The 27,479-nt window shown below is 47.1% G+C and overlaps 2 protein-coding genes and 1 pseudogene across 6 annotated transcripts in view; 1 reads left to right on the forward strand and 2 right to left on the reverse strand.

The window, feature by feature from the left end:
* The window catches only part of CENPP (centromere protein P), a 316,284-nt gene that overhangs the window by 99,679 nt on the left and 189,126 nt on the right, over window positions 1-27,479 (reverse strand). The gene's annotated exons all lie outside the window — the stretch shown is intronic.
* Window positions 1-27,479, forward strand: part of ECM2 (extracellular matrix protein 2) — a 58,174-nt gene that overhangs the window by 24,672 nt on the left and 6,023 nt on the right. Inside the window, exons 4-9 of one of the 2 annotated variants that reach the window (XM_079791353.1) lie at window positions 764-1,255; window positions 3,304-3,419; window positions 4,999-5,134; window positions 19,973-20,130; window positions 22,193-22,332; window positions 23,289-23,615. In XM_079791353.1, coding sequence (XP_079647479.1) covers window positions 764-1,255; window positions 3,304-3,419; window positions 4,999-5,134; window positions 19,973-20,130; window positions 22,193-22,332; window positions 23,289-23,615 — 1,369 coding nt within the window. Of the gene's footprint in view, window positions 1-723; window positions 1,256-3,303; window positions 3,420-4,998; window positions 5,135-19,972; window positions 20,131-22,192; window positions 22,333-23,288; window positions 23,616-27,479 lie in introns of both variants that reach the window. The other variant, XM_079791354.1, reaches the window with a different exon arrangement.
* On the reverse strand, window positions 10,930-11,480 carry LOC307111099 (U6 snRNA-associated Sm-like protein LSm3; annotated as a pseudogene). The gene has a single exon. The product of its transcript is annotated as a U6 snRNA-associated Sm-like protein LSm3 (transcript).

Here is a 27,479-nt window from a genome sequence, read left to right on the forward strand (position 1 = left end):
AGGGAAGTTTTCTGTCATTATTTCTTCAAACAGGTTTTCTATTCCTTGCTCAGTTTCCTTTCCTTCTGGAACCCCTATTATGCAGATGTTGTTTTGTTTCATGTTATCCCAAAGTTCCCTTAGCTCTTCACCTGCTTTTTAATTTTTTTTTTTATAGAAGCTGCTCTACTTCGGTATTTTTTCCCATCTTGTCTTCTAGGTCCCTGCTGCAGTCCTCTGCTTCTTCTAGTCTTCTCTTGATGCTTTCTATTGAGTTCTTTACAGCAGCGATGTCATTTTTCATTTTTTCTTGGTTCTTCTTCATTTCCTCTTGGTTCTTACTCATATTGTCGAATTTGTCTTCCATTCTTCTCAGCCACCTTATGACCATTTCTCTGAATTCTTTCTCTGATAGGTTGCTTGCCTCTATTTCGTTTACTTCCTTTTCTGGTGATGCCTGCTTTTCTTTCATATGCGGGCTGTTTCTTTGTCTCCCCATGGTCTCTCTTCTCCGGATGTCTGGTTATGTAGTTCTCTCTCTCCTTTCCGTGGTGGAGTGAAGAGCTCCTTTGAATCCGCGTGTTTGCGCCAATTCGCATTTCATGTTTAAACTGCACTCAAATACCTGGAGGGAATACTCACTAGCCTCCCTTTTGCTCTGACTCTTCTTTTATTCATATCACAATGTGCCCTGCTGCCTTCTCTGTGCATGGTCGGAGCCTCCTACTCGCTACTCAGTGCTAGAGCATTAATGACACAACTGAATTTTCTGGTGATTCTTCAGAACAAAGAGAACCTCCTAATTCACTTCATCGGCAACGGCCACCTCCTTGGGTGGAACTGGACCAAGCAGTGAGAAAAGAGAGGCTTCCATCTGAGGAGGCTGAAGGAATGAAAGAAAATGAAGACAGGGAGCAAAGGAAAATGAGCCCAGAGCCTGGGGACCGAGGAAGAGTTGCTAGCCAGGGGCAGCACAGCGGGGCCGAACAGAGGCCTGGAGAGGAGGGCAGGCAGGCCCGTCCCCATGGAAACACAGCCTGGGAGGAGGAGGAGGACGAGGAGGAGGAGGAGGAGGAGGACGAAGAGGAGGAGGAGGAGGAGACCAGAGGTGTGTTACGGGTGCTGTCCCGACTCCCAGCCGGTGCTCCTCCCAGACGCAGGCCAGCTCTGCCCAGCGGGTGCTCTCTGTCCTACAGAACCATCAGCTGCAACAGTGCAGACCTCATCCAGATTCCACTGCTGGCAGCGCCCGAGGTGACAAGCCTGGAGCTTGCTGGTAAGAGATGTCGATGTCCATTTCGTTTTGAGCTTTGAAAGTAAATAACTCATTCCCCTATGAATGTTGTATTTTAATCTTGTAATATAAATGGATTCTAAACAGACTATTTTCACAATCTTTAAACACATAAACACTGCAGAAGAGGTAGGTGTTTTACTACAGTCTAGCATAATTGGATGTAAAGCAGAGTCCTCCAAATCCAACCATGATTTCTCCTGGACTTCTTTAAAAAAAAGTTTTTTTCAGAGAGTGGGAGAGGGAGATAGAAACAATGATGAGAGAGAATTCACTGATCTGCTGCCTCTTGCCTGGCCCTTACTAGGGATCGAGCCCGCAACCCGGGCATGTGCCCTGACCTGGAATCAAACTGTGACCTCCTGGTTCATGGGTCAACACTCAACCACTGAGCCATTCTTAAAGTCAGCTTTCCTGAGGGTAACTTTCATGGAGTAAATCTCATTTTTAGCATGGAACTGAATTTTGAGCTATGCATATAGTCAGGTAACCTCTGCCCAATTCTTCATGTCCCTCAGTTCACAAGCCCTGGCCACCAGACTGTAGCTGTGTCTGTAGTTTAGACGTTTCTAGACGACATGAGAATGGGGTCACTAGGCACACGGCCTCTTTAGCTGGCTTCCCCTTCACACTGCTTTCGGGGTCATCCAGGCTGCTGCATTTGGTCAGCATCTTGCCCTCCCTACTGCTGAGTGCCGTCTGGATGAACTGCTGGTACCAGCTGAGGCATCTGGAGTGTTTCCAGTTTGGGCAGTGCTGTGTACTGTAGTTATGAACACCCACAGGCAGATGTCTGTGGAGACCCCAGTTTCTTTCTCCCTGGAGTACGTGCCAGGAGTAGGACCGCTAAGTGACACAGACGCGTTTAACTTGCATTCTGTGTCCCGTCGGCCATTCCCCCTCATGCTAGCCATTCTGGTGGACATGGATGGCCCCAACCTTCTATTCGTGTGTTTATAGGGCCACCTGAAAAGGTCCTGAGTGCAGGAACAGCACGACCAGGTGTGGGTGTGGCTGGCTGGCAGGGAGGCTGGGCTAATGGACAACGGTGTCACGGCCCATGAGGGGTGGCCCTGCAGATGCAGAGGCCACAGGGCCTGAATGGGGTTTCAGGCATCTTGGTGGAAATCACAGCAATAAACTACCATCAAAATAATAAATGATGATATAACTACTCAACAGAAAAAGTCTGACACCTTTGCTCAGGATGGCCCTCTGTGACAGACCCCCTGCATCAGGGCCTCCCGACACCATGCTCCTGTGACTCCAGCAAAGCCCCTCCTGCGCCCGCGTGCCAGATGTCCCCAAGAAAGCTTGGTTCGCGAAAGTCTAGAGTCTTATGCCGGTGATGGCCGGTGCACACACTTGAGGGGGCGTGGATTTGCAGGAAGGTCACATGTGGTTTATATTGTGCTTGCTCTTTCTGGGAAGCTCATTTTCTGAGTTTAAAACCATGGACTACTGTACTTAACTAATGTCAAAACAAAACCCCATAAAGTTAAGGCATGTAGGAACTTCTGCAGATCACAGTCATGGGAGCAGAACCTCGGATCTGGAGGCGATGAGATTATCTCCCCAGCGGCTGATTTAGGGACTGAGCCTGGTGCTCCAGAGAGGGAATCGACACGCCACAATGTCACTGACTAATCGCAGGGTTATAGTTGTGAGCAGGGCCTAAGAAATGCCGATGGGAAAAGATGAGGAACTCGAAACCATCTAGCAACCATCTGTTATACCATGCCCAACCTAACAGAATTATCCAGCAACCACACTGCACGTTTTAAGCAGCTTTGTCTAAAACATGATGCACTAGAGCATGGCAAGTCCTTAGAGTGAACATTTTGACTGTGGAACAGTTTAGTCCCAGTCTTTTATTTCTCTAAATGTACATTTGCTTATGTAATATACATCCTGCCCATGCTGTGCGGATTGCTTTTTCATACAGAGAAAACTCTCGGTTGCTATCTATGCAAGTGCACATGTGTGTAGGTATTGGCACATTGGTCTAAAACACAACTGCCCTGTCCTAGGCAATTCCATCACCTCCATTCCAGAGGAAGCATTTTATGGACTACCGAATTTGGAAAGGCTTGATTTGAGCAACAATAACATCACCTCTTCAGGCATAAGTCCAGAAGCATTCAAGGTAAACCCACATTCTGATTTGTCACAATCTATTTGGATCGCTTTCCCATGACTGGTACTGCAGTGGTGGAGATGGGGACGAGAGGAGAAGCTGAATGTTTGCCTGGCAGCATTCTCCTCAGGGGAGAAACTTTCTTCCCTGACGTCCCTGAACTGCTGAAGCTTTCCCTGGAACAGAGCCGTTATGTCACATGTGTCCGGCTGCATGAGCACCTTAGAGCACAGGCACCCCACCAATGACAACGTGAATGTGTTAAACTTATGGAGTAGCTTCCCCCGGGTAGCTGAGAACATGTCGTGAGGTGCTCCCGGGAGGAAGGGCAGAATCTGGAAGCTTCCCGAACGCTGGGCGGCAGCTTGTGTGAGCCCCCGCTCTGGGCCGGGCAGCACTGAGGAAGGGACACGTTAGCAGAGGGCGTCTGGAAACACAAATGGACTCAGGGTTCAGGTTAGGAAAAGAGGAGGGAAGATGGGAAACAGCACAGGATACATTTCTGAAAGACTCAGATTTGATGTTTTTTCTCTAAAAAGGAGAAAAGAAGAGAGGATCAAGGACTTTCTGAGAAACAAATGCAGATGCAGGAAAGGAGACGGCTGTGTGTATACAATGCTCACAATGTGTGTTCAGAAGCCCCAGCACAAATACCACAGCCCCTGGGTCAAACTGCCCCCTCCTGGCACAGCTCCCTCGGAGGCACACAGTCCTGGCTCACCCCCATTCGGGCTGGCAGGGGAGAAGGCCCACACTTGCCTCACAGACCGAGTGCCCCTCAGGCAGCTGTCCTGATCGAAACCTGGGCACCCGTGCATTCCCGGTGTTTGGTAAAAAGGAAGACATTGCAGGAAATCACCTTCTCTTCTCGTCTGGGGGTTTCTGTCCCAAACTGCTCTGAACCCACTGACGTGAGTCGCCCACGTGGCCCCACTCAAACCCGCCAGCTGCAGTGCTCAGCGCGGGCAGCCAGGCAGTGCCGCCGACCAGCAGCTGGGGCGGAGACGCCCCCCTCACCCCACCAAAACCGTGAGGGTGCCACCGAGCAATGGCTTGTGATGCCTGACCACCCCGTGTTGAAGACATGCTCCGTCGTTAGTGCTGTGTTATAATCTGCTCCTAGTTAATGAACAGGAAGCTGAGTTTTACAAATACGTTCATGGGGTTCAAAGTGCTGTGCTAACGCCAGCACCCAGGAGGGCTCAGGCCCTGCACCAGTACATCACACAGAGAAACTCCCGCACGGAGAGCGTTAATGACCGTGTGTCTGCTGCTGAGGAGGTGGAAAGCCAACATCTGGCAACATATAACCGACCCAGTGCGACAGGACCTTTCTCTCGGTTCCGAGGCCACAGTAACGCGTGGCCGATCTCTATGGCGAGTGGAACATGCCTGCCTAGTGTGGCTGAAAGTACCCGGAATAAACACTCACAGGACCGGCATCTGCGCGGCAGAGAGAAGCTGGGGACCCCCATCTAAACCCCAGTAAGGCAGGCTTAGAGGCATAACTGCAGCTAACTGACCATTAAGTGGGATGTACTGGACACCTGTGCCAGACGAAATAGTAATCTGAGGTTTGCTTTTTAAGCATTTGAAGAAGCTGGTGCACCTGAACATGGACGGAAACAGCCTGGCAGAGCTTCCTTCGGCGCTGCCACCGACGCTGGAAGAACTCAAAGTCAGCGAGAACGGGCTCCGCGCCATCGACGGAGAGCGCTTGTCAGGTACCGAGCGCGCGCTGGTCACGTGTCCCTGGAACCTTCTGTCATCCTGGGGGCATTTTATTTGCGGAATTGCCAGATGCATAGCTGGCAAGGTTTTTTAGGTCACTTTACCATTTAAGTGGAGACACCTTGTTTTAATATTGACTGGTGTAACCTCTTAAAATGTATTTTAAACTGCCCGTTGTCTTAACAAGTCCTCTACGTGGAAATCAAACCTCAGTGACTTCAGGTCCTCTCACCTACAGTGACTGAGCTCCAGACCTGGAGCCCTGAGCAACACTAACTTCCCACGCGGCCGCGTGCGGTGCTGGCGGGACAGGGGCCTGTGCAGTGGTGGCGACGGCACCAGGGCTGGGACGGTCTCCTTATCGCTCCTGCGTGTGCAGTGCACGCGCCTCAGCCCACTGCCTGCCACATTTTGCTACTGTAATCTGTCATATGTTGGCATATAGACTCCATCACATGAGCAAGTGGACACAGGCAGCCCACGCAGTCTCTCTGGCCCGAGCACACGGGGAGGATGCCCGGTGTGTGGCTGCGGGCAGCCCGGCGCTCCTGTGGGTGGGTGTTAGGGACGGGCCCGCGGTCCATGCATCTGAGACACCTAGAACTGACTATGCTTGTGGCTGTTTCTGGACTAAGCTGGAGAGCTAAAGTTGTCATATGACCTATATATATGTAAAAGGCTAAGCCACCCTCCAACCGACCGACCGACCGTATGGTAGGTATGACGCGCACCGACCACCAGGGGGCAGACGCTCAATGCAGGAGCTGTCCAGCGACAGCAACTTTGCAGAGTGCCCTCTTGCATTCCGGGGACCCCTTGGGAGATGTCGGAGAGCCGGTTTCGGCCCAATCCCCGCAGACCAGGCTGGACCCCACCTGCCAGAGGCCCTCCTCACTCCACAGACGCCCTTTGAGCCGTGGTGCCGCCCCGGGTGCAGCCGGCCTGCCAGCAGGGAGGGACCGTAGGAGGTTGGCTCCAGGGCATGTCCAGCCCCCCGTCTTGCCAGTCCGCCCTGCAAGACTAATTATTTTCCTTTCGATGTGCACTGGGCCACTAGTGAACTCTATAAAAGAGGCAGGATTATATTTACCTTTTCAGGAACTCTAGCTAATGTCTTTGATTAGATTTGGTTTACTTTAAGACTAACTGGCAAGTTTTTTGTTTTATCTTCCTAACAGTCTAATGTAGCTCTTGAGGTATAGAGCTCAACACTTTTTATTTGATCTGAAATATACTTATTATGTTCATGTATCTTGATAAGCCAAGATTTTAAAGGAAGAAAACAATTCAATTATTTCCTTTCATTCCCAAAAAACTTCATAGGAAGAAAACAGTTCTGACGATGGGAAAACAATGATGAGAATTGCCAAATCTGAGGACTCCAGAGTTATGGAAATACTCTATTTCCAGATGGGTTTCAGGGTACACAAGAAAAACATTAATAAACACAAATTTTGATGGCCTTTTTAATATGGAAAATATATTAGAAAATTCAATTTCTAACTGCTAGAAATTAAAACAGACCAAAGTAACACTTAATTTAGAAGAAGTGTAGTAAGGGTTGTATGTGAATTACATGTGAAATCATGTAATTGTGTTGTCACATGACATGTTATACAATCTAAGTCCACATTTAGAAAATGCTGTCGTACATTCCTGCAACTGCTTTTCTCGTCCTCTCCCTCATGAACAGATGCCCCCTCCTCCCCAGCAGGGACCGGTCCGGCGAGCTGCCAACTGTCTGGGGCGCGAGGAGGCGCTCCTCTGCCACCCCCAGGCCCTGCGCGGGGACTGCCCTTCTGTGGGCTGTGTTCTGAGCCCTGGCCAGTGCTAACCACTCGGGCTGGGTTCTCTCTCTCTCTCCTTCTCTCAAACATTTCTTTTAATTGATTTCAGAGAGGAAGGGAGAGGGAGCGAGAGATAGAAAATCAATGATGAGAGACAGAGCGGCCGCGTCTGGGTTCTCTCCTCAGTGCTGCAGCCCAGGAGACTGCTCAGCTCCTGTGAGTCCTGCTGCCCCTGCAGGTCGGGCTGACAGGCAGAGAGCTGGGTGGGCCTGCGCAAAGGCCGGCCCAGCACTGTCTGCTCACTCTAGGGGAGCTCAGCTGGGCCATCAGGGCCTGCTGCCTTCCATTCTCTCCCGAGGTGGGGCGTCACCAGGACTGTCCAGATTGCGTGGAGTTCCAGGGAGACAGACACTTCAGAGAGACGCAGCATGAGCAAAAGCGCGGAGGAAAGGAGGAACCTGGACACCACAGGCTGCACGCAGGTCCTGCCTGTCAGCTGGGATGCAGGGGGGGCGGGGCCTGCGGAGGCGCAGGAACTGGACAACCAGGAGCTGCGGCCTGTGCTGGCCCTGAGAGCTCCCCAGACGGGACGCTGAGATCTGCATGCCCACGTGGGAGAGAGTTACCTCTACAAATGAGGAGCGGGAGTAGAAGGGCAGAGAGGAACAGCAAGGGAAAACCGGGGGGTTGAAAACAGGTCTGTCCACACCTATAACCTGTCATGCTGTCCCCCGCAACAGGAGTGACATCCTGCCAATGTCCTGCTAACAAATCCCCTTTCTACCCCATCTAACCTACACGTTTTAATCTTTTCTAACTCTATCCAGTTTCCTGTTACAGACAGTAACACACATACTGTGTTCCCTATACATACATTATATGCACAAATGAGAGAATTATTGCAAAATGATGCATAGTACCATAAGCTTGCATCGCGTATTAGGTTTCTCTCTTCTGAGGTAATGAAATAACCACTAGTCTACTTCTGTTACCTGTTTTTGACTGGAAAACTTCTATTAAAAACCCAAGCCTGATAAATATGCTGGATTCTCTTGACCTTCCGTTTTGGAAATTAAAGAAAAGATGAGGAACTACAATCACTTATTAAGTTTACTGGTTGGCCTCACAAATTCCGGTCTCTGAGCCCTTCAACGGATCCTGAACACCACCATCCAACCACGTCTACACTGCTGTCTCCTCAGGGTATCCCCTAGCATCTATGGTCTACTCCAGAGAGCACTGTCTTGCTTCCCTGATAGGCCTACAGGTAGGAAATGGGTTGCACAGAGCATGTAAGGTGATGGCTTGAGTTGAATATGAAAACATCCCCTATTCTGGAAATCTTAACCACTGAACAAATCCCCGAGTTACACCCTGAATATCTGACTCAGACGCCTCTGGCAATCATTACTCCTGAGCTGCTCATTCTTTTTTTTATAATTAAAAAAAAAATTATAAACAGCATAACAGATGGCCCCCATTTGCACCCGGTACCCCCCTCCCACCCAGTCCCTGGCCCTACCCAAGAGTCATTATACTATTGTTTGAGTCCTAGGGCTATGCATATATGCATATTACATTTTTGGTTAATCTCTTCCTGCTTCTTCCATCCCTGAGATCTGTCAGTCTGGATCTATTTTGCTCGTCAGTTTATTTTGTTCATTAGATTCCACATATAAGTGAGATCATGTCATACTTGTCTTTCTCTGATTGACTTATTTTGCTTAGCATACTCTCCAGGTCCCTCCATGCTGTTTCAAAGGTAAGAGATCCTACCTGTTTTTATAGCTGCACTAGAGGCCCGGTGCACGAAATTCGTGCACAGGTAGGGTTCTTAGGCCTGGCCAGTGATCGGGGCTGATCTGCGGGGCAACTGGGGGGCTCCACTCGCACCTGCCTTGGCTGGCTGGGGGCAGCTCCTGCATTGAGCGTCTTCCCCCCTGGTGGTCAGTGTGAGTCATGGTGACCGGTCATTCCGCCAGTTTGGTAAATTTGCATATTAGGCTTTTATTACATAGGATAGCATTCCATTGTGTAAATGTACCCGTTTTTTGTTTGTTTGTTTTTTAATCCACTCATCTATTGATGGGCACTTGGACTATTTCCAGATCTTAGCTGTTGTAAATTGTGTTGCTATGAACATAGGGGTGCATACATCCTTTCTGATTGGTGTTTCTGGATTCATAGGATATGATCCCAGAAGTGGGATCAGGGGGTCAAAAGGCAGTTCCATATTCAGTTTTATGAGGAAGCTCCATACTGTTTTCCACAGTGGCTGCACCAGTCTGCATTCCCACCAGCAGTGCACGAGGGTACCTTTTTCTCCGCATCCTCACCAGCACTTGTTGTTTGTTGATTTATTGATGGTAACCATTTTGACAGTTGTGAGGTGATATCTCATCGTTGTTTTGATTTGCATCTCTCGGATGATCAGTGACTTTGAGCATATTTTCATATGTCTCTTGGCCATTGGTATGTCCCCTTTGAAGAAGTGTCTATTCAGGTCCTTTGCCCATTTTTAAATTGGATTATTTGTCTTCCTTTTGTTAAGTTGTATGAGTTCTCTCATACAGTGAGTTCCCTTTTCAATTTGATGGTGTGTGTGTGTGTGTGTGTGTGTGTGTGTGTGTGTGTGTGTGTGTGTTTTTCTGTGCAGAAGCTTTTTAGTTTGATGAGTCCCTTTTGTTTATATTTTCCTTTGTTTCTCTTACCCAAGGAGACGTATTGGTGACAATTCTGACATGCGAGATGCCTGAGAATTTGCTGCCTATGGTTTCTTCTACGATTTTTATGATTTCACTAGAGGCCCGATGCACAAAATTCATGCAAGGGGCTCAGGCTCGCTGCCACCACACTCTGCGAGGCAATCGATCTTGGAGCCCTCCTCCCCCATAGATCACCCCCCATAGGGTGGTGGTGGCAGCCGGGACTGTGAGAGCCGAGGCAGCTGGGGCTGAGGCAGCCCCGCCCCCTGCCCACTGGTCATTCTGGAAGGTCATTCTGCCGTCCAGTCTAATTAGCATATTAGCTCTTTATTATATAGGATGACTTGCATTTAAGTCTTTTATCAATCTTGAGTTTATTCTTGTGGATGGGATAAGTAGGTGGAGTAGCTACATTTTTTAATGTCCCTGTCCAATGATTCCAGCACCATTTATTGAAGAGACTCTTTACTTCATGGTATGCTCTTGCCCCTTTTGTTGAATATTAATTGACTGTAATGGCTTGGGTCGATTTCTGTGGTCTCTTTTCTATTCCAATGGTCTTTATGCCGCTTCTTGTGCCAGGACCAGGCTGTTTTGATTACAATGGCTTTATAGAATAGTTGTGATCCCTCCAACTTTGTTCTTCTTTCTCAGCATTGCTGCAACTATTGGGGGTCTTTCTTGGTTCCATATAACTTTTTGGATTATTTGTTGTAGATCTGTGAAATATGCCATTGGTATTTTAATAGAGATTGTATTGAATCTAGAGATTACTTTGGGTAGTATGGACATTTTAATGATATCAATGCATCCAATATATGTACACTGTATATACTTACACTTTTTTGTATCTTCATTTCTTTTCAGTGTCCTATAGATTTCCAAGTATAGGTGTTTTACCTCTTTGGTTGTTTATCCCAAGGTATCTTATTATTGTTGTTGCAATGGTAAATGGGATTCTTTTTTTTTCTTTTTTTAAATTTAATAAATCTTTATTGTCCAGATTATTACAATTATTCCTCTTTTTCCCCTCATAGCTCCCCTCCACCCGGTTCCAAACCCAACCTCTGCCCTTAACCCCCCCCCCCCCACTGTCCTCATCCATAGGTGTACGATTTTTGTCCAGTCTCTTCCCGCACCCCCGACACCCCTTTCCCCCCGAGAATTGTCAGTCCACTCCCTTTCTATATTCCTGATTCTATTATATTCACCAGTTTATTCTGTTCATCAGATTTTATTAAAAAAGAAAACAACAAATTAATTTAAATTAAAAAAATCAGAAATTGTCTGGAAAAAACAATGGAGCAAATTAACGCCTAAAAAAGAGGGCTGCATTTTAGTGATCACATTTATTGGAAGGGTTGGAGAAAAATAAAAATGCTATTTAGCTTAAGAATTTGTGAGTTATGTGCAAATAAACTCATTTCAGGAGCAGAAGAATCCTTGGTCATTTATTAATATGAAAATTTACGCAGGTTTCTCTTGAATATCTTCTACCTTTAAAGGCGCAATCATATAAAGTTTCCTAATTTCCACACAGGGTATTTATTTGTTTCAACCAACTCTCAATGGAGGGGCAACTAGGACAACACCATCTCCCCGGACAAAAAGCATTGGAATATCCCGTTTTGTTCATTTATATGTCTCTTCATCAATTTCTATCATAGTCAGTTTCTTCCACATCTCCAAATATCATATTTAAGTGTTGATCATAAGCATGTAATCTACCTCGAAGCTCTCTGTCATTTCTCATTTTCACATAAATTCGCTCATTCAGGCTGAGCCTGAAAAGATCCAGGGGCTCTTCTAGTGTTGGTAGTTTGTTGCTGGTCCACATCGTCCACAATGTTTCAAACCATCTTCATCAGATTTTTTTATTCAGTTGATTTTTAGATTCACTTGTTTATAGATATGTATTTGTTGTTCATACTTTTTATCTTTACCTTTTTCTTCTTCTTCCTCTTCTTAAAGAATACCTTTCAGCATTTCATATAATACTGGTTTGGTGGTGATGAACTCTTTAGCTTTTTCTTATCTGTGAAGCTCTTTATCTGCCCTTCAATTCTGAATGATATCTTTGCTGGGTAATCTTGGTTGTAGGTTCTTGCTATTCATCACTTTGAATATTTCTTGCCACTCCCGTCTGGCCTACATAGTTTCTATTGAGAAATCAGCTGACAGTTGTAAGGGTGCTCCCTTGTAGGTAACTAACTGTTTTTCTTTTGCTGCTTTTAAGATTCTCTCTTTGTCTTTTGCTCTTGGCATTTTAATTATGATGTGTCTTGGTGTGGTCCTCTTTGGATTCCTTTTGTTTGGGGTTCTCTGCGCTTCCTGGACTTGTAAGAATATTTCTTTCACCAGGTGGGGTAAGTTTTCGGTCATTATTTCTTCAAATAGGTTTTCAGTATCTTGCTCTCTCTCTTCTTCTGGCACCCCCATAATGCGGATGTTGGTATGCTTGAAGTTGTCCCAGAGGCTCCTTACACTAGCTTCATATTTTTTGGGGATTCTTTTTCCTTTTTGCTTTTCTGGTTGAGTGTTTTTTGCTTCTTTGTATTTCAAATCTTTGACTTGATTCTTGCGATTCTCTAGTCTGCTGTTAGATCTCTGTATAATATTTTTTATTTCAGTCAGTGTATCCTTAATTTCTAGTTGGTCCTTTTTCATAACCTCAAGGGTCTCGCTAAATTTATTGGCCTTTTCTAGAAAATTCTTGAAAAACCTTATAACCGTGGTTTTAAACTCTATATCCAGTCATTTGCTTTCCTCCATTTCTTTCATTTGTGACCTGTTTCTTTGTCTCTGCATTTTGGCTGCTTCCCTGAGTTGATAGAGTGGCTTTGTGCGCTAGGTGCCCTATAGGGCCCAGTGACTCAGCCTCCCAGTTACATGAGGTGGACACTCTTGGTGCACCCCTTTGTGGGCTGTGTGCACAGTCTTGTTGTAGTTAAGCCTTGATTGTTGATGGTATCACTGAGAGGAAATAACCTCCAGGCCAATTGGCTGTAAGGATCAGCTGTGTCTACACCAGGAGAACTTCTGTGCTGGAGACACCCTTATGAGACAAGACTTGCAAAAGCCTCTGTGCTCAGCTTGGATGAGGCGGAGTCTCAGGGCTGAGCAGACAGCATTGGTTTCCCGTCAGCCCTGTCCTATGAGGCCCCTGGGTCTCAGTGTCTCATGGTAATCACTGCAAGCACCTCTGAGAGAAAGCCGCCCTCGAGTTCCGCCCGCTGCCAGACAGTCCAGTTTCTTCCCGAATGAGTGTGGGTCCCCAGAGTCTCGCCCAGAACTGGAGTTCAGCGCAGTCTGGAGCTTTTGTCTCCATCCCGCTTTAGAAAGCCAGCCGCGCACTCAGTTGCCAGTCCTCTCCGCACGAGCATCTCAGTACCTCTGCCTCCTGAAGCTCCTCTGAGTCTCAGTGTGCTTTTCTCTTTCCTTCTAGTTGTAGAATTTCCACACAGCCAGACTTCCTGTGGTTCTGGATAATGTCCATTTTGTCTTTTGGTTGTAGTTTTGAAATTGTTGTGTGAGGCAGCAGTTTAGGTGATTACCTATGCCGCCATCTTGGTTTCTCCCCCGTAAATGGGATTCTTTTTTAAGTTTCTATTTCTGCTAGATCATTAGTGGTGTATAAAAATGCCACTGATTTCTGGATGTTAATTTTGTATCCTGCTACTTTGCCCAATTTCTTTCATTAAATCTAGTAGATTTTTAGTGGAGTCTTTAGGATTTTCTATTTTCAATGTCATGTCACCTGCAAATAATGACAGTTTTAGCTCCTCCTTTCTGATTTTGATACCTTTTATTTCTTCTTGTCTGATTTCTGCAGCTAGGACTTCCAGTACTATTTTAAATAAGAGTGGTGAAAGCGGAGATCCCTGTCTTGTTCTTGTTCTTAGGGGAAATGGTTTTAGTTTTTGTCCAGTTGAGTATTATGTTGGCTATAGGTTTGTCATATATGGCCCTTATTATGTTGAGGTGGATCCTCTATTCTCACTTTGCTGAAAGTTTTCTAAATAAAAAATGAATGTTGAATTTTGTCTAATGCTTTTTCTATATTGATTGATTGATATGATCATGTGATTTTTTAGACTTCATTTTGTTAATGTGAGGTATCACATTTATTGATTTGCAAATATTGTACAGCATTGCATCTCCAGAATAAACCCCACTTGGTCATGGTGTATGATCTTTATAAAGTATTGCTGGGTCCAATTTGGTAATATATGGTTGAGGATTTTAGCATCTAAGATTATCAGGGATGTTGGCCTGTAATTTTCTCTTTGTAGAGCCTTTACCAGGTTTTTAAATTAGGATAATGCTGGCCTCATAAAAAGAGCTTGGAAATATTCCTTCCTCTTGAGGTTTTTGAAATAGTTTGAGGGTGATAGGTGTTAATTTTTCTTAGAATGTTAGATAAAACTTCCCTGTGAAGCCTTCTGGGCCATGCTTTTGTTTGCTGTGAGTGTTTTATTTTTATTACTGCTTCAATTTCTTTAGTTGTTACCAGCCTATTGTTTTTCTGATTCTTCCTGATTGAGTTTTGGAAGATGGTATGTTTCCATAAATTTTCCCATTTCGCTCAGGTTATCCAGTTGTTGGCATGTAGTTGTTTATAGTATTTTCTTACAATCCTTTGTCTTTCTGTGGTATCAATTGTTAGTCTTTTTTATTTCTTGATTTATTTATTTGAGCACTCTCTATTTCTTGTTGAGTCTGGCTAATGGTCAATCTTGTTTATGTTTTCAAAGAAGCAGCTCTTGGTTTCATTGGTGTTTTGTATTTTATTTTAGTCCCTATATTATTAATTCTGCCCTGATCATTATTTCCTTCCTTCTACTTTCTCTGGGCTTTTCTTGTTGCTCTCTTTCTAGTTCTTTTAGTTGTAGGGTTATATATTTTGAGTTTTTTTGTTTGTTTCTTGAAGTAGGCCTGTAATGCTATGAACTTCCCTCTCAGGACTGATTTCACTGTGTCCAATAGATTTTGGGTTATTCTGTGTTCATTTTCATTTGTTTCCAGGAAGCCCTTCCTTCCTTCTCTCTTTCTTGATCTCTCTGGCAACCCATTCATTGTTTAATAACATGCTATTTAGCCTCCATGTTTGAATGTATTTGTTTTTAGTGTAGTTGATTTCATTTCATGCCATTGTGATCTGAGAAAAGGCTTGGTATGATTTCAGTCTTCTTGTACTTGTAGAGCCTTATTTTGTGTCCTAGAATGTAGTCTACTTTGAGAATGTCCCACATGAGAAGAATGTCCCACAATATTCTTCACATTTTGGATGAAATATGTGGTGAATGTCAATCAAGTCCATCTGATCTAGCATATCATTTAAGGTTGCTGTTTCCTTGTTGATTTTTTGTCTGGAAGATCTACCAAGTGAAGTCAGTGGAATGTTAAAGTTCCCTAACATGAATGTACTGCTTTCGATCTCTGCCCTAAAGTCTTCTGAGAGTTTAAACACACACACACACACACACACACACACACACACACACACACACACACACAAATTTAGGTGCTTCTATATTGGGTACATATATGCTTACCAATGTTATCCTCTCGGTGGATTGATCCATTTAGTATTATTTAGTGATCTTCTTTGTCTTTGTTTTGAAATCTGTTGTGTCAGATATAAGTATTGCTACCCTTGCTCTATTTTTTTGTTTGTTTGTTTCCATTTGCATGTAAAAGTTTTTTCAATCCCTTCACTTTCAGTCTTTTTTTTTCTCAGATGGGTCTGTATAGACAGCATATACACTGAGTGGCCAGATTATTCTGATCTCTGAACACATAATAATCTGGCCACTCAGTGTATATCCTATATAATAAAAGGCTAATATGCAAATTGTCCCCTCGACCAGGAGTTCGACCAGCAGGAAGGCTGGCCAACTGCCCATGTCTCCTCCCCTTGGCCAAGCTGGCCGGACCCCACCCATGCACGAATTCATGCACACACACACACACACACACACACACACAAACTGAGTGGCCAGATTATTATGCATTCAGAGATCATAATAATCTGGCCACTCAGTGTATATGGGTCATGTTTTCTTATTTATTCAGCTATCTTATGTGTTTTGCTTTGAGCATTTAATACATTTACATTTAAGGTTATTATTGACAGCTACTTACTTGTTGCAATTTTTATTCTTTTTTGCTATGTTCTCTTTCTGTCTCTTGCTTCTTCTTCTTTTAAATATGTTTTTTTAAAATATATTTTATTGATTTTTGACAGAGAGGAAGGGAGAGGGATAGAGAGTTAGAAACGTGGATGAGAGAGAAACATTGATCAGCTGCCTCCTGCACACCCCCTACTGGGGATGTGCCTGCAACCAAGGTACATGCCCTTGACCGGAATCGAACCCGGGACCCTTTATTCCGCAGTCCGACGCTCTATCCACTGAGCCAAGCCGGTTAGGGCTTAAATATGTATTTTTATTGATGTCAGAGGAGAGGGACAGAAACATCAATGATGACAGAGAATCACTGATTGTCTGCTTCCTGCACACCCCTATTGGGGATCGAGCCCACACCCGGGCATGTGCTCTTGACTGAAATCGAACCCAGGACACTTCAGTCCACAGGCCAATGCTCTATCCACTGAGCCAAACCAGCTAGGGCTCTTTCTTCTTATTATTTCAGCAGTCCCTTTAACATTTCTTGTAATGCTGGAAAGCTATTTATTTCACTATCTATTTTGAATGATTGTCTTGCTGGATATAGCAATCTTGGTTTCAGATCTTAGCTTTTCATTGCCTTGAATATGTCATGCCATCCCTTCTGGCCTGTAGAGTTTCTTATTAGAAGTCAAATGTCAGCCTTATGGGAGCTCCTTTGTAGGTAACTGCTTTTCCCTTGCTGCTTTTAAGATTCTCTCTTTGTCTTTTATTTTTGGCATTTTAATTATGATATGTCTAGGCATGGATGGGCCACTTTGGGTTCTTTGTGCTTGGGACTCTCTGTGCTTCCTGAATGTGTGACTTATTTCCTTATTTCCTCGTCCAATGATATTTTTTCCATTGTTTTTCAGAGAGAGTGCAAGGGAGGAAGAAGAGAGATAAACTGATGTGAGAGAGACACATCGATTGGTTGCCTTCCACAAGTATGGACCAGGGCCTGGGATCAAACCTGAAACCTAGATACATGACCTTGAATGGGAATGGAACCTGTGACTCTTTGGTACATGGGCTGATGCTTTACCCACTGAGCAATGCTGGCCAGGGCTGAACATGTGTGACTTTTCCCTTCACCAGTTTAGGGACATTTTCTGCCATATTTCTTCAAACAGGTTCTCTATCCCTTGCACATTTTTCTCTTTTCATACTCCTCTGTTGTGGATATTGTTACTTTTCATGGTGTCCCACAACTCCCTTAAACTGTCTCCTGTTTTTTTAATTGCCTTCATTTCATTTAGTTCTCTTTTTGGAGATTCCTCCCGTTCTTTCATTTGAGGCCTACTTCTTTGCCGCTGCCGCCCCCCCCCCCCATTTTTTTAAAAATATTTGTTTCCTTGTGTTGGATGAGACTGCTATGCCTTCCAGTCTTGATGAAGTGGCCTTTTTGTGGGAGCCAGTGGTGTAGTCTCCTTAATCTTCTGAGGTGGGTGCTCTAATAATGACCCTTGTTTGCATTTTATGGCCCTTCTGTTGCATTTGGGTCTTGATTGCTTTTGCCCCATTCATGAGTGGGATCAGCCCTCAGGCTTGCTAATTATGAAACTCAACTGGAACTACATGTTGCCAGCAGTTATACATGTGCTTACAGAACAAAGTAAGTCTGAACAGAAAATAACATGAAAAAGAACCAACAACCAGAAAGACTGAAAAAGAAAAATACTAAGAGATATGAGACCTAAAGAACTAGGCGGGGGGGGGGGGGGGGGGGGGGGACGGGGGGCGGGTAGGGAACCAAAGAAGAGAATATGGAAGGAAGAAAAAAGAACTTTGGATCTGGAGTTTGTGGAGCTTGCTGGATTTTGCTCTGCTATTGAGTCTGGCCCCTTGATGTGTCTGTCCCAGGCCTCCCGGTAGGTTCTCCTATGAAGGTCAATATGAGTCGTTACCCTGTGTGGCCTTGGACACCTGACTGAAGCAGGCAGGGCCCCAAGTAGTCCTGCGGCAAAGCTAGTAGCAGAGATGCTGGGTCTGCTTCAGGTCCCTGGTCTGAGATGCTCTCCCTTCACCTGTGGAAGTGGGCTTTGAGGGGGAACTCTGGTCTTGGCCCGAATGGTTTGAACAGACTTGCATTGGGGGTGATTCCATAGTTTGGGGGTGGGGGAAGCGGCACTACCTCTCCTTCCAATGCCTCAGCTCTGCCTGGCTTGCTGGCACCCCTTGGGCACCTCAAACAGGAGCAGATAAGAAAATCAGCCTGACTTGGTACTCCAATCTTTCAATGCCATGGGCCCTTGCTGGGTGGGGCCTCAGCCCAGAATCCGACCAGCCAGATGTCTAAGTCCCCTTGCCGCCGGACCCAGCTGCACTGGCGCAGCCGTGCACCCAGAGCCGTCTCCCTCACTCAGGTCACTGCAGGGCAGTGCAGAACCAGCTGTTCTGCAGGTGGCGGAAGAGAGCTCCCCCATGCTTGAGCCCCACTGCCCAGTCCCCATCGGCTCTCCTCCAAACTTACTCCAGAGAACAAAGGGTCCCTCAGATTTACTGCTGGGTCTGCCTGTTAGACCCCTCTGCCGGCGCCAAGCTCTGCTGTGTGGCCCTTCCCACAGGCAAGGTCAGGGCTAACTTCCCTGGCAGGAATGCAGCTGGATGATGGTGCTGCTCTTTCCAGCAAGTCTTGGCCTCTCCCTCTGCCCGGAGCTCGGCTCCATGGCCCAGCAGCACCCAGGGCAGGGGAGGCACAGCCCCCCGCCCCCCACACACAGCAGTCCCTGCTGACTTCTGGTGCGGGGTGTGCGGGCTCAACACTGAGCCGCGTCTGCTCCTGGCACCCTGCTCACAAGGAGGATTCCGCAATACCCCCAAACCTGTTCCACACCTGCGGAGCTAGAAGCACCCCGGGCAGCGGGCAGCAGTGGGGCGCAGAGGGGGACGCCCACACACTCACGCACGTGTGCGCGCGTGCGCGCGCGCACACACACACACACACACACTCTCACCCTCACACGGGTCCTGTGCTGTTCTCATCTAGCTGCCCATTCTTCTTTAAGCTTCCAATTAATTTGCATCATACCAGTCCTAAGGCCAGTAAAAATAATTGAGATAAAACTTGTTTGTACAAAGGCCTTTCTTGGTAGTGCAATTTGATTGCATGGAGAGTTTTTGATTATTTCCCTTTCAAAACGTCCACTTGGCTGCATTCTCTGCCAGGAAGTGAACACTGTGATGGAAATTCAGTGCTGTATGTTCATCAACTGAGGGTTGCAGGCGAAGATGCTCCTTCTTGTGCCAGAAAAGGAATCCCTCATTGCACTGTACTCCTCATCTATCCCCAATTATGCTGCCATTTTACACCTACCTGTCCCTACAAATGCTTCAAGTGACCCACAACCTTCTCCTTTACCCAGCTGTGTTTCAAGTCCCTGCTTGGCTATTGCTGCCTCCGTGGGGCACCCTGCCCATCACCGAACCACCCCCACCCCACCCCCACTCCCACCCCCACCCCTTATAGTACATACTTTTTATTTTTATTCTTTTAAATCCTCACCAGAGGATATTTTGTCCATTGTTTTTTTAGAGAGAGTGATAGGGAGGGAGGAGGTGCGGAGAGACAGAGAGAAACATCTACGTGGGAGAGACACATCAACTGTTTGCCTCCAGCACGTGCCCCGACTTGGGCCAGGGATCGAACCTGCAACACAAGTACATCCCCTTGGACCTGAGGAGACCCTTTGGTTGGCAGGCCGAAGCTCTAACCACTGAGCGACCAGCCAGTGCCCTTATAGTACACACTTTGATCAGCTAGCACAGCAATGGTTTTTCTACAAGCCTGCCTCCCCACTGGACCATGCATTCAGCATTTAATCTTGGCTGAACTGAGCTACAACATTTGCCCTCCAAATAGACTGAAAATTTCACATGACATTGTAAAAATATATTTTCATTGAATTCAGCGAGGAAGGGTGAAGAAGAGAGAAACATCAGTGATGAGAGAAAATCATGGGTCAGCTGCCTCCTGAACATCCCCTACTGGGAATCAAACCTGCAACCTGGGCGTGTGCACCCTGACAGGGATCAGAACCCTGACTCTGGTTCATGGGCCAATGCTCAACCACTGAGCTTCACCGGCTGGGCTCACATGACCTTTTGAAAAGTTATAGAAATTGCATGGTTTTCCAATTATCCTAATATTACAATAATTTTATTTTTTATAGGCTTAAGTCGATTGGTTACCTTAGAACTGGAAGGAAACAATCTCAGTGAAACCAATGTCAATCCTTTAGCTTTCAGACCTTTGAAAAGCCTGTCCTACCTGCGTCTGGGACGGAACAGATTTAGAATTATACCACAGGGACTTCCTGCTTCTATCGAGGTACCAATATTCTTTTCTAACGTGTTATACTTTAAATACAGTATGTACAAACCCCCAAACCATACATTTTAAGAGATTATTGTGATGCATATTGAACTTGGTAGTTTTGATGCTGTGTACATAATTATTATAATTTAAACACTGTTTTCTCTTCAAATTATATGAAACTAGAGGCCCAGTGCACAAAATTTGTGCACAGGTAGGGTCCCTAGGCCTGGCTGGTGATCAGGGCTGACCGGGGCCTTCCTTCATTCTGCGCCGCCCCCTCATGGTCAGTGCACATCATAGCGAGTGGTCATACTCCTGGTTGGTCAAACTCCCAGTAGGTCGAACTCCTGAGGGGACAATTTGCATATTAGCCTTTTATTATATAAGATTATGAATCAAAGTTACAATTATGAGTAGAGACCCTTAAAAAAGTAAGAAATGGTCCTGATGACAGCTCGTCAGGAGAGGCTGGGAGATGAGCTAACAATTTAAACAGAAACTCCAACCTCCAAAAATACCCTGACTTGCAAGATAGTTTTAACTACCCCAACGGGATTGTGCGCCCATCCCCAGCCTGCTCGGCCCAGAGCCCCTCCTGAACTAGCAGTGGCCCTGCATGGATGGAAGCCACCCACCCCTCTGCCGGCAGCCCCCACCTTCCCCGTCCTGACGCTCCCACCCTGGTCCAAGGCTGCCCCATCTCACCCTCTCTGGAGATGCCCCTGCTGCAGAGGTGTGGCCACCAGGGCGTGGGCTGGGAGCCCACTGCAGAGCTGCCTGGCACAGCCTTGGATAGCTGTGCCCTGACTGGCTGCGCCCTGACTGGGGCTCCTTTCACACTTTAAAAAAGTGCACAGTGATTGCACTGTACACAGTTTGGGAGCCACTGATCTAGTTTGCACCCAAATGCACATGAAGGTAAAAGCAAACAGCTAGAAGTCTCTACCAATTTCTGATAAATAGCAAAATTAAGTGACAAAGAGGGGGAAATTCCTACAAAAGGAACAAAAAGTTACACTGAAAATACATACCAATTCTACTTCTGAATTCCAATATCCTTGTTGTGTGAAAACTCTCTTTAATGCCAAATGAAATCACATATGAAGATAATTACCTGCTGAACATTAAAGTTCTAGTAAACTTCACCCTGACATTAAATGAAATGATGAGCTTTCATTTATTTTCAATACAAAAGCAAGTCCAGAAAACATGAGTCTAAAAATATTACAGACGGCACTTCAAGTGAGGCCAAGCTAGGACGAGTTCTTGTCATATTCGATGAGCGTGCGACACTGGCTGCTCATGTCCTAGGCCTGATTCTCTCAAGTGCTAAGTGGGATGATACTTTCTACCTATTTTCTCGTCAAATGAAATAATTTATGTGAATAAAGTTTTACAAATGAGGAAAGCTTTATCCAATTATTATGGCATATGATATCTTGCAACATTTTATGGTTAAAAATCCTATATAACAAAGAGGTAATATGCAAATTGATTGTCATGCCCTCACACAAGATGGCCACCCCATATGGTCACAAGGTGGCCGCCACAAGATGGTCAGCAGGGGAGGGCAGTTAGGGGGGGACCAGGCCAGCAAGGGAAGGCAGTTGGGGGCAATCGGGCCGGCAGGGGAACAGTTAGGCATCGATCAGGCTCGCAGGGGAGTGGTTAGGGGGTGATCAGGCTGGCAGGCAGGCAAGCGGTTAGGAGCCAGCAGTCCTGGATTGTGAGAGGGATGTCCGACTGCCAATCCACCACAGGGATTGGGCCTAAACTGGCAGTCGGACATCCCCCGAGGGGTCCCAGATTGGAGCAGGTGCAGGCTGGGCTAAGGGGACCCCCCCCCCCAGTGCACGAATTTCATGCACCGGGCCTCTAGTAATTAAATAAAATGACAGACAATACATTTTCTAATTAGAAAATTTGACAACTTACAACATGAATTCCCTTGAAGGGGCAGTAAAGGCTTTAGATAATACTAATGAGAATAGCCTACAATGCTATTTTAATTTCTATAAAATTGAATGTATTTATCAACCAATAGAAAGAAATATGTCTTTTCTCTTAATTATAGGAATTGTACCTAGAAAGTAATCAAATTGAAGAAATAACTGAAATTTGTTTCAATCATACCAGAAATATCAATGTCATTATACTATGTTACAATAAAATTGAAGAAAATAGGATTGCTCCTTTAGCCTGGATAAACCAAGAGTAAGTATATGTTATAATTAGACTTTCTGAGACAATTCCTTCCTTCTGCCAATATTAATGAGGGCCTGAACATGGAGCCACGAAGGAGGTGGCAGCATCCTTTCTTAGTGAGCCCCCTCCCACCCCCAGAATGTGGCCACCTTCATCGGGTTCAAATCCTTGATGATATGACTGGTGTGAGGATGACTGACCACGGTCACTAACACTGTGGACACCTGCCACATGCAAGTGCTGCACCAGCCACATGGAGCCTGCGCAGGGACACGAGGTCTGACCACCATGACACGCACTCTGTGGACCTCACTGGGCGGTCCTGCAGGTGAAGGGAGTGACCCCTGCACAGAGTGAGGAAGGAACCTGCCCTTCCCCTCTCCCCTCAGGTAAAACCCTCCAAACTATTTCTACCTCCAGTCTTACAAAACAGATGAGAATGCTTGGCCCGACAGCCTAGGCAAACAGCAGAGCCCATCTGCCCAGAGAGAAATGTGGCCCCAGCCGCAGCCCTCACTGAAGGGGCCAGCGTGGAAGCCCTGCCGTTCAGGACGGGGAGTAAGCCATGTGGGAAAGCGGGTTGAGCCCTGATCAGATGTGGAATAAGAATAGAAAGTCCCCACATCGCTGCCATTTCTTTGTGGGAACCATTGAAGACTTTAGGGATAGGCAATTTGATGTTGGCCAGAACTCCCTGGATTTCACTTCTGAGTCAAGTCTGACCTTAGGGATATTTGGGGACTTCCTTGAGCCTCACGGTTGCCCTTCTGAATCCTGGTGCTCCTCTCTGGTGGAAACCAACTGGCTGTGCCCAGGTGAGCACATGCACAGCCACGGGGCACCGGTGGTATGCCTGCACCGAGCGCTGGCAGGAAAACCTGCAAGCATCCTGACTGGCCTGTCTAAACCTAGAGCTCACAGTCACTGCCCTGACGCACCGCTGTTTACTCTTTTCTTCGCTGCAGAAATCTCGAATCCATCGACCTTTCTTACAACAGGCTCTACCACGTCCCCTCCTACCTCCCCAAGTCGCTGCTGCACCTTGTGCTCCTGGGGAACAGGATTGAGCGCATTCCTGGCTACGTGTTTGGCCACATGGAGCCAGGCCTAGAATACCTGTACCTATCATTTAATAACCTCTCTGATGACGGCGTGGACCGAGTCTCCTTCTATGGGGCTTACCATTCTCTGAGAGAGTTATTTCTGGATCACAATAACTTAAAGTCTATACCACCAGGGGTACAAGAAATGAAAGCACTACATTTTCTGAGGCTGAACAACAACAAGATACGGTAAATTTTGGCTTTTTCAAGTACCCATTTAAATTGTTGTGACTGACAAAATATATGATTAAACTACCATGACATGATGTCTGGGATTTACTTTAAGAAAAAAAGTGATGAGAGTTGTATTAAACCAGACTGGTAAATGTTAATAACTGTGAAGCCAGAAGATAATACGTACATAAGAATTCATTGTTTTCTTCTAATGTTATATATTTGCTAACTTTCAGAGTAAAATTTTCAAGGTATTATTATATAACTAGAGGCCTGGTGCATGGATTCGTGTACCAGTGGGGTTCCTCGGCCCGGCCTGTGGGGATCAGGCCGAAACCAGCTCTTTGACATCCCCTGAGGAATCCCAGATTGCAAGAGGAGTTAGGCCAGGCTGAGGAACCGCACCAGTGCACGATTGGGGCCAGGGAGGAACCGTGGGAGGGCTCCAGGGCACGTCAGGCCCGACTTGCCCAGTCCCGAGTGGCTGGACTCCAGCAGCAAGCTAACCTACTGGTCAGAGCGTCTACCCCCTGGTGGTCAGTATGCATCATAGCAACTGTACAAACGGTCGAACGAACGGTGGAACACTTAGCATATTAAGCTTTTATATAGCTAGATTGATACTTAGAACATTAAAAACAGGTTGAAATGGGGCATCAGGCATTAGATTATGGTGCTGCTTCCACCTTCACATATAATTATGAACACTAGCTTGTGGAACACAAAACCTAAATATGTGCTAAAATTAAAATCACTTCTATCTAGATTCTTCTCAAGGCAAAATTCTAAATACATTTATGGAGACCCTGTATCCCTCACCTGTGGAGACACACTTTCTGCATGTGTTCCTCTGCCCAGGGTGCATGAGAGCCAAAAAAGGGGTTTTTTGGCTAAAACCCTTCACCTGGAACCTTGGTTAATGCATTAACAGGGGAGGCAGGTCACTGACCTTGTCCCTGAAGAGTACCCCGACTCTTTTCCATAGTTCTCAAATTCCAAACACATTTAAAGTCCCCCAGAAAACTAGACAGGGAAAGGGTCAAGAGTTTCTAAAAGCCTGTGGAAGAGGTGCGGTGGGGTAGACTTTGTAAGATTTGGTTTCAAAATATTTGGCTAAAACCCTTCCGAGGTCAGGCTATATGCTTGCTTCCTATTCCACTGCCTCAGGAGGCATCGGCTTCAGGCGGGATTTAGGTGGCCACGGCCTCCATTATGACCTTTCTCCTCCACCCCCGAGCCAATGGCCTCACACACAGATGACTGTTGCTTAAGCCTGTTATTTCCTTAGGGGTAATAAAATGGTGAATTTTTGTTTTTGTCATTCTTTCCATATTTGCTGGCTGGAATTCCTTTGTAAAGAAATTTTTCTTATCAACTAGGGCCACTTTGTTACTCTGAAAGGTGAGATAAATGATCAATTGTCTTTTTAAAATGCCAGAAGAAAAAGCTGGTTACATATCTGTAAATATGAAAGGTGACAGATGTTAACTAAACTTACTGTAGCAGGAGAAACCAAGATGGCGGCATAGGTTAAACACCTAACTTACAGCCTGGCACAACAATTTCAAAAACACAACTAAAAATCAAAACGGACATCATCCAAAACCACAGGAAAGCTGCCTGACTGAAATGCCCACAACTAGAAGGAAAGAGAAAACCACAAGGAAAATCAGAGAAGCCGTAAAAGCTTGAGGTATGGAGACACGGGCGGAGACACGAGCCCGCGCGCGTGCGGGGAAGACGGAGCCGGAGAGGAAGGGGCGGCTTACGGCCTGGCTGGCGTTCTCTGGCGGGAAGGAGATAAAAGCGCCAGATTGTGCTGAACCCCAGCTCCGACTGCACTGAACCCCAGTTCCGGGCGAAACCCTGGGAAGCCGGGCTCAGGCTGGGGGAGTCTGAGCTGTGGGACGGAGGCACAGAGGAGTTGCGCCGGAGCCGCGCACGGGAATGTGCGCAGAGGAGGGACTGTTGCTTGTGCCGCTGGATTGCCCTAGCGGGAGGGAGACAAAAGCTCCTGACCGTGCTGAACCCCAGTTCCAACTGCACTGAACCCCGGTTCTGGGAGAGACCCGGGGAAGCCAGGCTCATGCTGGGGAAAACTGGGCTGTGGGGCAGAGGTGCAGAGAGGCGGCGAAGAGCAGAGCACCGGAGGCGCGCACGGGATTGTGCGCGGAGGATGGGCTGTTGACTGTGCCGCTGAGTCGCCCTGGTGGGAAGGAGACAAAAGCGCCAGACTGCGGTGAGCCCCAGTTCTGACTACACGGAAACCCAGTTCTGGGCGAGAATCTGGGAATCCAGATTCATTAGGGGAGAGTCTAGACTGTTTGGCAGCGCGCGAAACTCCAGGGCGCTTTTCTCTCAGAGGTGTTTGCTGGGAATACGGAGGGGCACTGAGACACAGGAACCTCATAGGGCGGGGCTGACGGGAAGCCAAGGCGGTAGGCTCCGCCCTGTAACTCCGCCCCATCCAAGCTGAACACAGAGGCTTTTACAATTTTGCAAGTCTAGTTGAATGGGGCTGTCTCCCGGCATAGACACAGCTGATCCTCACAGCCAATTGGACTGGAGGTCAAATCCTCCCAGTGTACCAACAGCAATCAAGGCTTAACAACACCAAGACTTTGCACTCAGCCCACAAAAGGGGGTATCAAGAGCGACCACCTAGGGAGATTGGGGAAGCTGAGCGATAGGGAGGCAGCCAAAAGGGGAAGACACCGAAACAGGTCACGAATATAAGGGATGCTGTAATTCCTGCTGAGGGGCCAAAGGCAGTAGCTGACCTACACTCCATTGGAGACCCAGAAACGAGGGCATCTAGGGGTCGGTGTGAGATGACTCCAGATTTCAACCACTCGCATAAGGGACACATTCAAGAGGCAGACGCAGTGAGCGCCAAAGCCTTGCTGCACCAAGACCCGGCCCATAAACGTGTCTCCCGCACAGCAACTCTTCCTTTATAGACACAGAGGGTCCGCACAGCCAAGTGGCCTGGAGGACAATTCCTCCCAGTGACACCAACAACAATCAAGACTTAACTATACAAACAAGGACCAAGATGGAGGCATAGGGCAGAAGCCTGATTGCTGCCTACCACAACGGTTTTGAGACTACGACGGGAGAGCAGAGCAGACACCATCCAGAACCACCGGAGGGCTGACTGAGCAGACGCTCTACAACTAGAGTAAAGAAGAGGGGTGCGCGGGATGATGCTGATGCCGGTGACCCAAAGACCACACTTTAAAAACTACGGCTCAGGCGACACAATGGAGGCCTGGAACGTGCTCGGCGCAGTTCCCCGGCAGTCTCCGGCTGAGGGGAAGGCTCCACTCGCTGCCGAGCACGGACAGACGAGCCACTGGGAGACATGGGGTGGGAGACTACGCACTTGCTGACCTCCGAGTCCTTCAAGAATCTCAACGCCCCGGAAGCGGCCAGGTGCGCACGCTCGGCGACCGGCCACCGCTGCAGACCCAAGGGCCAACGCAGCCACCCCGGACCAGCCCGCCGCCGCGCACCGGGCGCGCCGGAGCTTCGCCGAGCCCGCCGCCCAACGAGTTCTGCGGTGGCTGCCCTGGAGCTCTGAGAAAATGGCCGAAGGAATTGCTGAGAGGGAATTGACCAACAGGAATTGGGATCAAGAAGACGAAACCCCGCTGGGTCCCAGATCCGGGTGAAGCCGCGCACCCCTGGGTCCGGGTGAGGCTGGGAACTGGGTCAGGGTGAGGCTGGGAACTGGGTCAGGGTGAGGCTGGGTCCCGGGTCCGGGTGAGGCCACGCGCCCCTGGGTCCGGGAGAGGCCATGCGACCCTGGGTCCAGGTGAAGCTGAATCCTGGGTCTGGGCGAGGCCGTGTGCCCCTGGATCCGGGTGAGCCTGGCCC

The sequence above is a fragment of the Cnephaeus nilssonii genome, assembly GCF_951640355.1.
Source record: "Cnephaeus nilssonii genome assembly, chromosome: 14".
NCBI lineage: Eukaryota > Metazoa > Chordata > Mammalia > Chiroptera > Vespertilionidae > Cnephaeus > Cnephaeus nilssonii.